General features: G+C 62.5%; 2 protein-coding genes across 2 annotated transcripts; both read left to right on the top strand.

Annotated features, from left to right (window-relative positions):
- Positions 1-437: 437 nt before the first annotated feature.
- On the top strand, positions 438-3,976 carry TMEM141 (transmembrane protein 141). The gene is made up of 5 exons (XM_060153258.1): positions 438-545; positions 823-889; positions 1,094-1,177; positions 1,438-1,545; positions 1,944-3,976. Exons 1-5 carry the CDS (start codon positions 492-494, stop codon positions 1,955-1,957), a joined length of 327 nt encoding a protein of 108 aa, XP_060009241.1. The 5' UTR covers positions 438-491; the 3' UTR covers positions 1,958-3,976.
- A 552-nt stretch (positions 3,977-4,528) lies between these two features.
- Positions 4,529-13,441, top strand: CCDC183 (coiled-coil domain containing 183). Its single transcript, XM_060153727.1, is given in 17 exon segments — positions 4,529-4,557; positions 4,559-4,596; positions 5,136-5,257; positions 5,718-5,795; positions 6,001-6,168; positions 6,367-6,471; positions 8,957-9,079; positions 10,241-10,258; positions 10,261-10,371; positions 10,450-10,516; positions 11,023-11,123; positions 11,732-11,871; positions 12,065-12,150; positions 12,153-12,232; positions 12,318-12,428; positions 12,499-12,595; positions 13,254-13,441. Coding segments are annotated over 17 exon segments (1,587 nt in total). The 3' UTR covers positions 13,367-13,441.
- The last annotated feature ends 156 nt before the right edge of the window (positions 13,442-13,597 follow it).

The following is a 13,597-nucleotide window of genomic DNA, read 5'->3' as shown; positions in this document are numbered from 1 at the left end:
TGCCTGTCTGCTCTATGAGGGCTAGGAGCTCTGACTCCTCCGTGGGACCCCCAGCCCCTAGCACAGAACTGGCGCCAAGTACGCGCGTACGGTATTTTTGGAATTAACTCGCTGTATCATCTTTGGATACCCTATTCCGTGGTCGTTTTCAGTAGGTGCAATGCCGTAAGCAAAGCCCCACCCCCACAAATAATACTAACTAATCATTATGTCTCTGAGAGCCTGGAAACGAGGCGGACGACCCAGGCCGGGCCCACGGGGAGGAGCGCTAGCCGGCGGCCGCCTTCGCGCCGCCGCCTGGCCACCCAACGTCACAGAGCTGGGCCTGGGGAGCGCGCGGCCCGCTCCGCTCCCGGCCCCCCGCCGGCCCCCCGCCGGCCCCCCGCCGGCCCTCCGCCGGCCCTCCAGGCCCCGCCCCGCCCCATCCGGCCCCGCCCCTCCGCCCGGTCCGGCGCCGCTCTGCCCCGCCGGCTCCCCGCGCCCCGCCAGCCATGGTGAACCTGGGCCTGTCCCGGGTGGACGACGCCGTGGCCAGCAAGCACCCGGTGAGAAGGCTGGCCTGGGACGCGGGCCCCTGACCTCAGAAGCTGACCTGAGCGGGGCGGGGGCCTCGGTGGGAGTGCCCTTATCAGGGAAGAGAAGAGGGACAGAGGTGGGGGACCGTGTTGCTGTGGAGATCGAGGCATCCTGGGTGGGCATGGGGGCAGGTGGGATGTGTCCAGGCCCCCAGGGCCTCACGATGAGTGGTCCCCTACCCCAGGGCCGGAGTGTGCCCAAAGGAGGGACGGGGAACTGAGCCTTCAACCCCCTCCCCCATCCCAGGGACTCGGGGAGTATGCCGCATGCCAGTCGAACGCCTTCATGAAGGGCATTTTCACCTTTGTCACAGGTAGGCTGGGTCCAGGTGTCTGTCCTGGGGTGTGAAGAGACCTCACCCTCCTGTCTCACCCTGACTCCCCAGCAGGTGGCGCCAGGTCGCCAGCCCGCAGTGCTCAGAGCCTGGCAGGTGTCGCGAGCACTTAGGCCGAGAGCCCCGTGGTCCCCTGGCAAGCCCCGTGGACGGGCTGGCTGATGCGGACCCTGGCTCTTGCAGGCACCGGGGCGACCGTCGGCCTGCAGATGCTCGTTCAGAGGAAGTTTCCGTACCCCTTTCAGTGGAACGTGCTGGTGGCCGTGGGTGGGTACTCCAGGACTGGTGCCTGGCGCCCCTGAAATGCACCCCTGTTGCCGCTGGCTCTTCAGCAGAAGTGGATCCCACTAGGGGTGGGGGGCTGTGGTTCTGGGCATCCCTGCCTCCGGGGATGGGGTTCCAGTTCTCAGTGGGAGCCCTGCTGGACCCCACCGCTCCCAGGAAGAAACCTGCACCCTGCTCCCTTCCCCTGACAAGTGCAGAGGCCCCGCCCCCCTGCCCACTGGCCCCTGCCTGCCTCTCCCCAGTCGCAGGCTCAGTGGCCAGCTACTGGGTGACCCGAGTGGAGTCGCAGAAATGCAGCAACCTCTGGCTCTTCCTGGAGACAGGGCAGCTCCCCAAAGACATGGACACAGGTGAGGGTCCCGGGGGCAGCAGGACGCGGAACCGAGGCTCCATTCCCCGGGTGTAGGCGGGACAGGCCTGTCCCCTTGACACGCGCATGGGGGTGGGGGCGGGAGGGAGGGGGCCTGCGGCAGACAGAACTTCCAGGCCCTTGTGCAGGAGGAAGACCCAGGAGGGTCTGGGTGGCCCTGGGAGGGGCGAGTGCAGAGCGAGGAGGGTGGGCACCCCTAGAAGAGCGGCCGGGTTGAGAGGCCCCGCAGTGGACATCAAGCTGATTGATCTCAAGCCTGGCCTTCACTGCCTGCATCCCTCCTGTTACAGGCCTCAGTTTTTGCCCCGGTAAAATGGGCACAGGGACCGGGCGCAGCTTTGGGGTGTGGTTCTAGCTGTCTCCCTTTGCCTCTTACAGATCGGCACAGCTAGGAGAGCTCCAGCCAGGGCACAGGGGACCTGGGGCCGGAGAGTTCTAGAACACAGCCCTCAGCACCTCTGCACCCCAGGCTGGCCTCCCCACACCCATGTCCCCTGCACACATGCATGGCCAGCTCTGTCAGACCTGTGCAAACTGCTCCTGCCCAGCCTGGACGCCCAGAAGGTCAGACCAGGATGTGCTGCCCCTGGGTGGCTGGCCTCCTGCAGGGCAGTGAGAAACGTGGTGGACACAGAGCTGGAGAAGACCAGGCCTGTCTCATGCATATTTGGGGGCGGCAGCTCTGGGGTGGGGGGTTGGGCCTTCTGCACTTCCTGCTGCTGATACGCCCTTTCTGACCCCTGCATCCCCCCGCCCACCCCAGTCAGAGCTGACAGCTGCCGCTGGGGGTTGTGGGACTAATAAACGCCTTTTCCTGTTTCCCGTTTCCCGCCTGAGTTCTAAAGCAGTTGGGAAACAAGTCAGCGCAGTAAGAAGATGAGAGAAATGTCACTCGGTACCATACAGCTGATTGGAGGAGGTGCCAGGGCTGTTCCTAACACCGAACCCCAGGATTAGACACTCTGGGCAGCCCCCATGGGCCCTCCATGCGGGGGTGCTTCTGTACCGCCTGGCACAGAGAAGCAGAGCAGACGGTGTGCAGCCAGGCAGCACCTGGCTTCCAGGAGACAAGGGACAGGAAGTGGCCACGCCCACCTGCCTATCATTCCAAACCCACCTATCAGATTAAGTCACTTCTCCCCTGGGGAGGAGGAAGTGAGTGGTTCAGGAGGCCACAGTCAGCTTACCGGAGCTCTGTCCACATGGAGGAGTGTTCCTGGGTGGGCAAGACTGCCCACCTCACCCACCCCCAACAGAGGGAGAGGCAGAGATTATATAACACCTGGGCAAATCCACCGTCCTTTATAGCAGGCTTCCCGGTAACACTGAAGGCACACAGGGCCGCGCTGCTCCAGCCCCAGCTCCGCCCCTGCGCCTGCTGACCTAGCCAGTCCCGCAAAAGAACGTCTACTGCACGCTCACTACGCACCGGGGAATCTGTTCGTGGGAAGGCAAAACGACAGGCAGCCCAAGATAACCACGGCATGAGCAAGCTAGAGTATTCAATTTCTTTCATGGAAAAGCTCAAGTGGGTGGTCTGGGGCTGTATGGAGTCAGGGACCCAGGCTTCTTTTAGCGTGTTCTGTGCTGTAACAGCCCTCATTCCAAATCCACCTCATGGTCCCAGGCAGCTGTGCTGGCTCCGGCCATCAGGTCTTCATCCCTGTCAACAGGAAAGAGAAAGGGGGAGGAGGAGGGCAGTTCACTCACTTCTCTGAACACTGCATTGGCTAGAACTAAGTCATGTGGGACGCCTAGTGCAAAGGCACCTAGGAGGGCAGCTTGCTCTGGGCAGCCTCGTGCCCACTAAAATTCAGGGGTTCTCCATCTGAGGAAAGGAGAACCAGTATTGGGGCACAGGCTCTGCCTCGCACCCTGGGAGAACACGGGCATCAAGGGAATAGACCCTGCCCACGGCAGGCCCTCCCAACCCCCTGAGGGAAAGACCTGGGCTCAGAGGGAGGGCAGAGGGTGAACTTCGAGTTTCAGAGGGGACTGGACTCACTTTTTAAAAAGAGAGTGACCAGAAAAGTAAAGGATCTGTTTGAGAGGTCACAGAGAAAGATGGGTGCTGTAACAGCGCACGGGTGAAGACTGTTGTTATGGCTGAACTGTGTCTCCCACAAACTCAGTTTGCAGCCCCCAGGACCTCAGAATATGACTCTGCATTTGGAGACAGGACCTTTGAAGGGGTGATTATGTTAAAATGGGGATGGGCCCTCATCCAGTCTGACTGGTGTGCTTATAAGAGAAAGTGATGAGGACACAGATGAGTACAGGGGAAAGACCCCACGAGGACACGGCCGTCCACAAGCCTGGGAGAGACGCCTCAGGAGAAGCCAGCCCTGCCGACACCTTGATCTCAGACTTCAAGCCTCCAGGATGTGAGACAATAAATTTCTGTTGTTTAAGCTGCCCGGTCTGTGGTGCTTTGTTGGCAAACTCATGCAGGTTGGAAGAAGTAACCCATCTGATGTGCACCCCTGGAATCCCAGGCTTGGGCCACGTGGCTGGAAGGGAAGCTTGTGCTGGGGGTGCAGAGGGAGGGGACTGACTCCTCCTGGAGTAAGTGACAGGTAAAGCTGGACCCAGGACTTCCCCAGGGAGAGATGGGGTAGTCAGGGCCGAGGCTGGGGTCTTACGAGCCAGGTCACCAGGGTTGGAGTTTGAACTTGGGGTGGGGTAAGGGAACGGAGACCCTGTAGGCAGTGAGAGGTCAGAAGTTTTAGGAGAGCAGCCACGAGACTCGTGTCCAGGAGAGCAACCCCAAGGCTGGCTGGGGGCAGAGGGTGGGGTCGTCGGGGTGGGCCAGGAATTCCCGGGTTCCCTGGGCGTTGAGAACCTCCGCCCCCGTCCCAATGGGCCGAGATTCCAGTGGCAATCTGAACTGTGGTTCTGCGGGGCAGGCTCAGCACAGAGAGGGTGGGAGGTGCGGACGGCCCCGGAGGGCGCCGTGGGCCGCCATGAAGATCCATAGTGAGGCGGAGGTGGAGGCAGATCCAGGAGCTGAAGGCTGTCACTCGGCTCAAGGGTGCAGCTGCCGCTGGGGTGACCCAGGGCCTCCGGGGCTCCTGGGGGCAGGACTTACGATCTTAACACACGGACGGTCCAGGGCATATGGACTGGGGGCCGCTCTACTGCTCACCCACAAACAGAGCTGGGGGGAAGGGATCGGAGGGGTCTGCCATGCAGGGGCCAGGGGGAGGAGAAGCTGGGGGCTTCAAGGAGATTTGTAAGCACGGTGGCCTCAAAGCCAGAGGGGACAGGAGGGGATCCACCCACTTCTGTGGCTAGAGGGTCTGGAAGAAATCACAGGCCTGCCCGTCCCTGGCTTGCACCCCGCCCTCCCCACCTCCCAGCACTGCTGTCCACTGAGAGCCGTCCAGATGAGCACTGCTGAGCAGCGAAGCTGGCCCCCGTGCAGGCTGGGAGGAAGGAGTGTGGCCTTGGAGACAGCAAACTCACGCCCCCACCTCTGTCCTGCCCGGCGTGGAGCATACCCCACCCGGGTATCCCGGCCAGGCCCTTGGCCCTTGGCCTACATCCTGGCTGCCCTGTCCCTCCACACAGAGCAACGTCGGGCGCTGCAGATCCAGGCGGTGAAGGAGACCACGTTCAAGAACAAGGCCACGCTGGCTGTCCTGCGCAGCAACATTCGCCGCGGGTCCCACGAGGGGGCTTTGGCCAAGAAGGTGGACGGCGGGACCCTCCCTGCTACCTGCTGGCTGGGGTGGGGGCGGGGCACGTGCTGAAACAGCCCTTCCCCCAACACAGGTGGACAGCTGGCATCTCCTCTCCTTTCCCCACCCTAACCCCAACCATTCTGAAACTGGGTGGAGGGGGGCAGTTTCCCCACCACACCTCAGAGGGCAGGGCCAGAGGCCCGACAGAGGTCCCTTTCCTGGGCTACCCTCTGCAGCAGCCATATATGGGAGCCAGGGACCCGCCTCTCTGGACCCCCATCACATCGGAGCAGGGATGGCCCGGATGGAGTCCTTCAGTGCTCTGCCCCTTGCGGCCCCAGGAGCTGGGGTCTTGCTGCTGGGCTAGCACAGGGCAGAGGAAACCCGGGGAGAATCCCTGGAGGGGCCGGCGGCCGGCGGGGGGGAACGCAGAGGGGCCGAGGCCCCGCTCAGCCGCCGCGCCCCACAGTACGACCAGCGGACCACCTCCAAGGCCTGCGGAAAGGACGTGCCCATGAGCCTGGCGCACAGCCGCTGCACCACGGAGGTAAGGCAGCAGGGGGGGACCCGTCAGCCCCGCCCAGCCAGTGCACCCCAACTAAACTACGATGTGGAGCCGGTGGGGAGCAGAGCGAGTTCCCAGCCCCAGCGTCCGTGTGGCGTTGCCGCGGGTCCCTCCCCGCCCGCCCAGCTGCAGGCGCGCTCCGTGGCCCCTGAGCACCCACGCGCGGGCCGTGCCCTCCCCGACCCAGGTGGCGCGGGAGAAGCTGCGCAAGTACGTCTTCGACCGCGTGAATATGCACAACGTGCTGATCGACCTGGTGCGGCGGCGCGAGCAGAAGCTGGAGAGCATGCAGCTGAAGCTGGCCAGCCTTAAGAACCAGCCCAAGGCCACCAAGGAGGAGCCGCGCATGCCGCAGGTGGCGGCGGGGAGCGGGGCGGGGCCTCCAGGGTGATGGGGGCGGGGCCACAGGAGGAGGGGCCGGGACTCTGTGGGAGGGCGGGGCTAGATGAATGAGGCTCCCTCGGAAGAAAGTCCAGCCCCGCCCCCGCCAGCCTCTGCACTCCCAGGTGGCCTGTCCCCACGCACTCTCAATGTGCCCTTCCTCCCCGCCCAGGTCATCCGTCAGCTGGAGAACAACATAGAAAAGACGATGGTCAAGATCACCACTAGCCAGAATATCCACCTGCTGTACGTGGACCTGCTGGACCACCTGAAACAAGTGAGCCCCTCAACCCACACCCGGAGACCGAGACCGCATCCCGGTCCCAGGGAGCCCAGCTGGCCAGGAAGGGCGGGAATCTCGGCGGGGGCGTGCCCTCCGGGTTAGGCTGCCCCGCAGGCGCGCAGCTCTCCCCCAGGCCGGGTGACCCCGAGAAAGGCTGAGCCCCGCTTTGGGCACCAAGCTGAGCAGCGGCACCTTGTAGGTGGGAAACGTTCTTTCAAGAATTTATTTGCTATTCCAAAAAGGCATATCATGTGCTACATCAGAATTGTTTGTTTTTTGGTTTTTTATAAATTTAGTGATTTATTGACTTATTTATTTTTGGCTGCTTGGGTATTCGTCGCTGCGTGCGGGCTTTCTCTAGTTGTGGCGAGCAGGGCTACTCTTCGTTGCGGTGTGCAGGCTTCTCACTGCAGTGGCTTCTCTTGTTGCGGAGCACAGGCTCTAGGTGCGCGGGCCTCAGTAGTCGTGGCTCGCGAGCTTCAGTAGTCGTGGCTCGCGGGCTCAGTAGTTGTGGCTCACAGGCTCCGGAGTGCAGGCTCAGTAGCTGTGGTGCATGGGCTGAGTTGCTTCGCAGCATGTGGGATCTTCCCAGACCAGGGCTCAAACCCGTGTCCCCTGCATGGGCATGTGGATTCTTAACCACTGCACCACCAGGGAAGTCCTGTTTGGGTTCTTATTTGATGGTTTAGTGTTGTTTTTTCTTTGCCCCATCGTTTCTCATCCCCTGGCTTCTGAGGCCAAGAGATGGGTCCTGCACCCTCAGAAGTCCCCTAACATCATCCAGGGCAAGCTGCCTCTGAGCAGGTCAGTAACCTCCGCTTGCTGCCCACCTCTTCCAAGCCAGCCACCCTGCTCCCTGCCGAGAAGGCCAGGGGGAAGTCCCCAGGGGCCGTGAGCCCTGCTGTGAGGCAACCCCCCCTTCACTGGCGGCCCCCTTTGGCCCCCACACAGAAGAGCACAGGCACCCGCCACAGGCCCGGTGGTGGAAGATGGTGAGGACGAGGACAGTTGGAGAGGAGGGCTGGAGGCTGGGTGCCAGGGTACAAAGAGGAGCAGCTTGGCAGGGGGGGCCGAGAGAGAGAGGGAAGACCCCACCTTCATGCTGGGGCTGGGGGAGGGGAAGCCCTGGAGTGTGGCCGGGAGGGTGACAGGTAGAAATGCGTTTGGAGGAGGGTGTGGGATGGGTGGGCATTGCAGCTCTTCGCAGCTGGGGTCATGCCCCCCAAATCCTGCCCACGGTGCCCAGAGCCCAGCAGCACGCAGCTTTGTCCTCCAGCCTGTCCCTCTTGCCTCAGGCCCCGGGTCCTGGAGACTCACCTTGTGGCCCTGCCCACGTGTCCTTCCCGGGCCCACTCCTCCTACCCACACCCCTTCCCACTCCGACTGCACCCTGGGGTCCAGCCCCTCCTTCACTTGTATGCATCATGTCCTCCCAGTGGTACTTGCTTATCTTTTCAGAACATATGCACTAAAAAAAAATAACTCCTGTGGTCATCTGCATTTTTTTTTTTTTTTGGCCGCATGGCACAGCATGCGGGTTCTTAGTTCCCTGACTGGGGATCGAACCCGTGCCCCCTGCGCCGAGTTTTAACCACTGCAACACCAGGGAAGTCTCCCTTGCATTAAAAAAAAAAAAAAGGGCTTCCCTGGTGGTGCGGCGGTTGAGAGTCCGCCTGCCGATGCAGGGGACATGGGTTCGTGCCCTGGTCTGGGAAGATCCCACATGCCGCAGAGCGGCTGCGCCCGTGAGCCATGGCTGCTGAGCCTACGCGTCCGGAGCCTGTGCTCCGCGACGGGAGAGGCCACAACAGTGAGAGGCCCGCGTACCGCAAAAAAAAAAAAAAAAAAGTGCAGATTCTACGTTGTAGTTATCAACAACAAAATCCTAAGAGCCAAGATATATTGGACATTTACGCACCTGAGCCTGTGCTAAAGACACTTCATTATACCTTCTCAATCCAGCCTGATAGCGGCCTCCTGAAAGAGCCGTTACCGCCCTACCTTACACATGGCAGAACCCAGGCTTTCCTAAGGCCCCACGCTAGCTGGTCAGGCTACAGCCTTGGCCTTGAGTCCTGAGTCTTTGACCCCACACCAGTGTTTTGAGACCCTCTTCTTCACTTACAGCAGCCAGCCTCCGGCGTTTCACAGTCACCGCTCACGCGGTGGGACATCCCATCACAACTTCTTTGGAAGTGTCTCTGGACTCTGGCCCTGGGCAGTGAGAGAATCCACCAGGAAGATGCTGTCTTCCCTCCCCAAACATGCCCTTTCACCTGCTTTGGGCCCGGCTGGGGCCACAGGCCAGGTTATACTTGTCCCCTGGACTTGCACAGCCCAGGGTGAGGGGTGGGGAGTAGACGTGGTCCACTTTGGGGGCCAGAAGAGAATGAGGGAGGGGCCAGGGGAGCCTGTGGTTGGCCCGCAGTCCCTAGACTGTCAGGCTCTGTGCCCGCCTGCCCTTGCCCTTCTGCTGCAGAAGCTGGCAGGATACCCCACAGAGCTGGACAAGCTGCAGAATCTCGTGGTTGACTACTGCTCAGAACTGTCGGACATGACAGTCATGTCCCAAGATGCCAGGATGATTACGGATGAGGTCAAGGTGAGACAGTCCTGTCCCAAGATGCCATGATGATTACGGATGAGGTCAAGGTGAGAGCAGGTCCCAGGCTGGGGGCCCTCCCTGCAGGGCTATCTCTTGAACCTGTCTGGCCCAGGGTCCGTCGGGACACTCCCATGCCCACACCCCCCGTCATCACTGGAGGAGTCCAGTGGCTGCCCTGCCGGCCTGCTTGCCTTACCACCTGTGAGCCTGGGCAGAGGTAGACAGAGAAGGCAGAGAATTGACCTGGACGGGGCAGGTGCCACCCCTTCACCCACTCTGTGCCGAGGCCGCTGCCAGGCCAGCCTGCCCCCTCCTCACGCAGTGGGGCCACCCTGGGGTTCGGACCTTCTCAGGAAGGCAGTGAATGGCGGATTCTGGGGGTTGGAGGTTGGGCAACAGAGTCTTGGGGTGTAACAGGGCCAAAAGGAGGCGTGGGGGCTGGAGCCTGTGTGGGCAGCAGGTGGCGGGGCTGCAGTGGCAGCCCTCCTAACCTGGAGCCCTGGGAGGAGATGGGGGGAGATGGGATCAGATTCGTGTCTCCAAACGGGTGTGCTCTGGCTGCAGAGACTGGAGAGGACCAGGGCCAAGACACTGGTCACTTGGGCCAGACCAGTGGTGGAGATGGGTGGCCGAACTCGGACGGAGCCGAGAAGCCTTTAGGAGGTCACCCCGATGAGGGGCGGGGCGGGTGAGACGTGCAGGCAAGGGCAGAGCGTGGCATCCAGGACACGTGAGCAGGCCCAGACAGACGGTGGATTTAGCCACCAGAGCAGGATGTGCCGGGAGGCAGGAGGTCTGGGGGAAGATGATGAGTTTGTGTTCAGACATGTGGAATCCACTCTGGTGAGTTGTAAGGGGAGCTGGCAGAGGCAGCGGAGGACCGGGCTTGGAGAGAAAAATCTGTGAGCCGTGTCCCAGGCGGTACCTGAGCCTATGGCTGTAGCCGGAGCGACCCCAGCTGGAGGGGCGTAACGCGAGGGAAGGCTCAGAGGCCAGGCAGGAGGGGGGCGTCCCAGAGGAGGGCAGAACGCAAGGGTGAGGGTGATGGTCGCAGGTGGAGCGTCCCAAATCGGGAAGGCGGGGACTGACGCTGACGCTGGGTCAGCACCCCGGGTGGCCTTGGTGGGACAGACCCCCGCCCCCTTCCTGTCTCCCCAGATGAACATGAGGCAAAGGGGAGGGAGGCCACCTTCATCGAGGAACGCCAGGCATGGGAGGACCGGCTCAACCAGCAGAAGCAGCTCACCGACAAGATCCACTCCAAGGAGACCAGCGAGAAATACCGCTGGGTGCGTCCGGGCCACGCCAGGCACAGCAGCCCCTGTGCCACAGAGGACACCTCTCACCTCCTCCCACTCCGCGCTCAGGGCCGGCGGGACTTGCACTTCCCCTCCAGCCTGATGGGTCCCTTGCACTTCCCCTCCAGCCTGATGGGTCCCGAAACTGAAAGGTGAGCGCTCAGCTCCCGCCGCCCCAGCCAGGGTCCCGAGAGGTGGGTCACCGTGAGGTGGGGGTAACCTGCGGGGGCCGGGGTGAGGGAGACCGACGAGCCCCGGCCCCTCCCTGGCTAGACCTGCACCGGAGCACACCAACAGTCACAGCGCATGCTTCAAGGTGCTGCTGCCGGCTCTGGGCTCTTGGCCAGGGGTGGCTGAGCCCCCGGCTTCTCAGCTGTACAATGCACCCCTGAGCCGCCTCTGAGAAGCCCCACTAAGCCCCACTGTGCCAGGCCGCTTTGGGTCCTCCTGCGGATGGCGCTGCCTTGGGGCATCCCTCGAGGGCTGGCCGAGCAGGGAGCCAGTTAGGGTGAAGGCGACTCTGACGGGTACCCAGCTCTTGGGTGGCCTCCCCTGACGACGTACGGGGGCATCCGACGGCTCCGCGAAGAGCTCCCACAGCACTCCTGCATGCCGGCTGACCTTCCCCTCTGCTGTGCCCAGTGAGGAGGAGGGAGACCTTCAAGGCTGATATCGAATACCAGACGGACGTGACGGCTTTGGTGGAGAAAGTCTAGACTGCTGTGCGGCGCTCTCACCTCTGGGTACTGGCACTCCTGGGGTGTGGGCAGAAGGACAGGTGGGGGCCCTGCCCCAGCCCATGGCCCAGCTGAGCTGGGCCAGGCTCTGCAGACACCTGCTGCACGAATGGACACACAAAGCAGCGGCCCCACAGCTCAGACTAGCGGGCACTCCAGGGACGCAGATGGCAAATCCGGGCCGTGTTCCAGGGGCTGCACAGAGCCCGCTGGAATTTGAGGATCTCAAACCCCGAGGAGGTGGCCTTCACCTCTTAGCTCCTTCCCCTTCCCAAACCAACAGCATCGTGTGAGCAGCTGCCTCCGCCCCACCCCCTTTATTTTAATCCGTCCTGGATTTATCATCAGTAAGCCTTGAGCTCCTGTCCATGGTCCTGACGTAAGCTCGTCCACCCTTGGACGAGTGACTCAAAGCCTCGCAGTCTCGTGGCGGTGGTCTCTCTGGCTCTTCCTTGGGGTCATCTGGCCCCTCTGCCTGTCACGAGGGTGACACACACAGAGGGCCTCACGGGTCCTCAACACCCAGCCACGGTCAATGTTACTGACCACCGGGAGTCAGAGGAACAAGCTCCCTCCTGGCTCACACCTGCTCCTCGCCCCACCGGCCCCGCCAGGACATCGCCGGCCACCTGGCTCAGAGGAGCACGGAGGAGAACCTGGCGCTGCAGGTGGCGGGCGGTGAGGGGAGGCGGGCACAGCTGGAGGCCGTGACGAAGGAGCTGGCGACGGAGGGCGTGATGCCCAGCTCCATCAGGCACCCGGGAGCCCCTGACCTCCTCCTCACTGACAGCCCCGTGGCTGGCACCAGGCTCGGAGCTGAGCGCACCCACTGCCGAGGGGCCCCAAGTGCCCGCGTGTGAGCTCCTGAGCCCGAATCAGCACAGCGCCCGCTCGGGACTCCGCGACCTTGCCCTCAGTCCGCTACCCACCTCCCTCATCCTCAACAGCTTGAAGTCTGTTGAGAAGAAAATGAAGGACGTGCTGAAGGAGGAGGAAGCCCGGCTGCAGCTGGCCCACGCCAACATGGCCAAGAGCCAGAGCTGCTGCTGACCATCCAAACTGGCATCGACAACCTCCACATCCGCCTGATGGGCGTCCCCCTGCCCACGGCCCAGGTACCAGGGAAGCGTGGAGGGGCCCCCAGTACAGAGGGTCCCCTGGAGGGGCCAGAGGGAGTCGACTTGTTCCTCCTGGCCACAGAAAGAAGCGCTGCCCTCCGACACCCTGGATGTGTACAGCAAGCTGGCATACTGCGAGGGGAAGCTGCTGTACCTGGCTGACCGAGTGCAGATGCTGCCCAGGACAGAGGAGGTAGCCCTGGCCCGGGGGGTGCCCACACGCCCCGTGTGCCCTCAGAGCTGACAGTCCCCATGCCCTGCAGGTCCACACGAAGGTGAGGCATGCCCTGGAGCCCTCGGCCCTGAAGGAGAAGCAGAACACCAGGATCAGCTTTGAGGAGAGGGGGGAGAATGTCGCAGGCACGGGCCGCCCAGCAGCTGGCGGTGGGCCTGAGCTGTGCAGAGGCAGAGGCTGGGGACGGCGCTTGCCGCATCTGACCAGGGCGGCCTGGAGGCACAGGGGCTAAAGGGATGGAAAGGGTGTGTCAGTTGCACCCACAGGATTTTTAATTTATGGAGGTGACTTGGTGAAGTTAATGCCATTGAAAGAACTTACCACCTTTAGTGACACAGGGAGGCACCAGTGCCGGTAGGCAGGCAGGGGGGAAGGCCTTGGTCAGGGCGCTTATTGGAGTTTCTGTGGGAAGGGCAAGGCAGGGGGCACACCGCTTAAGATCTGCCCGTTCAAATAATTCCAGCAGGTTTGGGGCACAGGGGCTGTCCCCAGTTGCCTGGCACCTGGCCCTGGGTGATTCAGGCTTGGGGTGTGCGTTAGACAGAGGTGGTCGAGTGTGGGCTCTGGAAGGGCTGGGTGAGCCCTGGTCTGTCTCTCTCCCCGGCTGTGCGAGACCCCAAATGCCAGAGCATCAGGGACACAGAAAGTAAGAAATATACGTCGTTGGTACAATTGGCCCTGCGGTGAACGGACGCCAGGGGACAATTCAGGATCTGGGGACCCTCGCGGGGCAGACGGGCTGCGGGCGCGGCTGCCACCCGCCCCCCCCCCGCTCCTTTGCAGAGACCTTCCAGTTCGCCGACGTGGACCACAGTTACGTGCCCTCGCGGGCCGAGATCAAGAGGCAGGGCCAGCGGCTGATAGAGGGGAAGCTCAAGGTAGCCAAGAAGAAGTGACCGGAAGAGGAAGAACCCGCCTCGCCAGCACACCCCGCCCCCATGCTGTCATTGGTTACACAAATAAACAATTTTCCAGGATTGCGGGGCACCTGAGGGGACGCAGATGTGGGGGACAGCGTTGGGAAGTCTGCGGCGCAGTGGGGTGCTCGGTGTGGATCTGGGCCCGAGGGTGCAGGGGTAAGAGTGAGTAGGGGGTCCGGGCGGGGATGCGGACGGGGCTCTGAGCTG

The sequence above is a fragment of the Lagenorhynchus albirostris genome, chromosome 7 (assembly GCF_949774975.1).
Source record: "Lagenorhynchus albirostris chromosome 7, mLagAlb1.1, whole genome shotgun sequence".
Lineage (NCBI taxonomy): Eukaryota > Metazoa > Chordata > Mammalia > Artiodactyla > Delphinidae > Lagenorhynchus > Lagenorhynchus albirostris.
The sequence above is the reverse complement of the archived record's forward strand: the minus strand, read 5'-3'. Positions and strand labels throughout refer to the sequence as shown.

What these genes read in the sequence shown, in the direction of transcription:
- TMEM141 (XM_060153258.1), top strand. Translation starts at nt 492, where the DNA reads ATGGTGAACCTGGGCCTGTCCCGGGTGGACGACGCCGTGGCCAGCAAG. An exon ending in CATTTTCACCTTTGTCACAG is followed by an intron (nt 890 to 1,093) that starts GTAGGCTGGGTC and finishes TGGCTCTTGCAG; the next exon opens with GCACCGGGGCGACCGTCGGC. An exon ending in GAACGTGCTGGTGGCCGTGG is followed by an intron (nt 1,178 to 1,437) that starts GTGGGTACTCCA and finishes GCCTCTCCCCAG; the next exon opens with TCGCAGGCTCAGTGGCCAGC.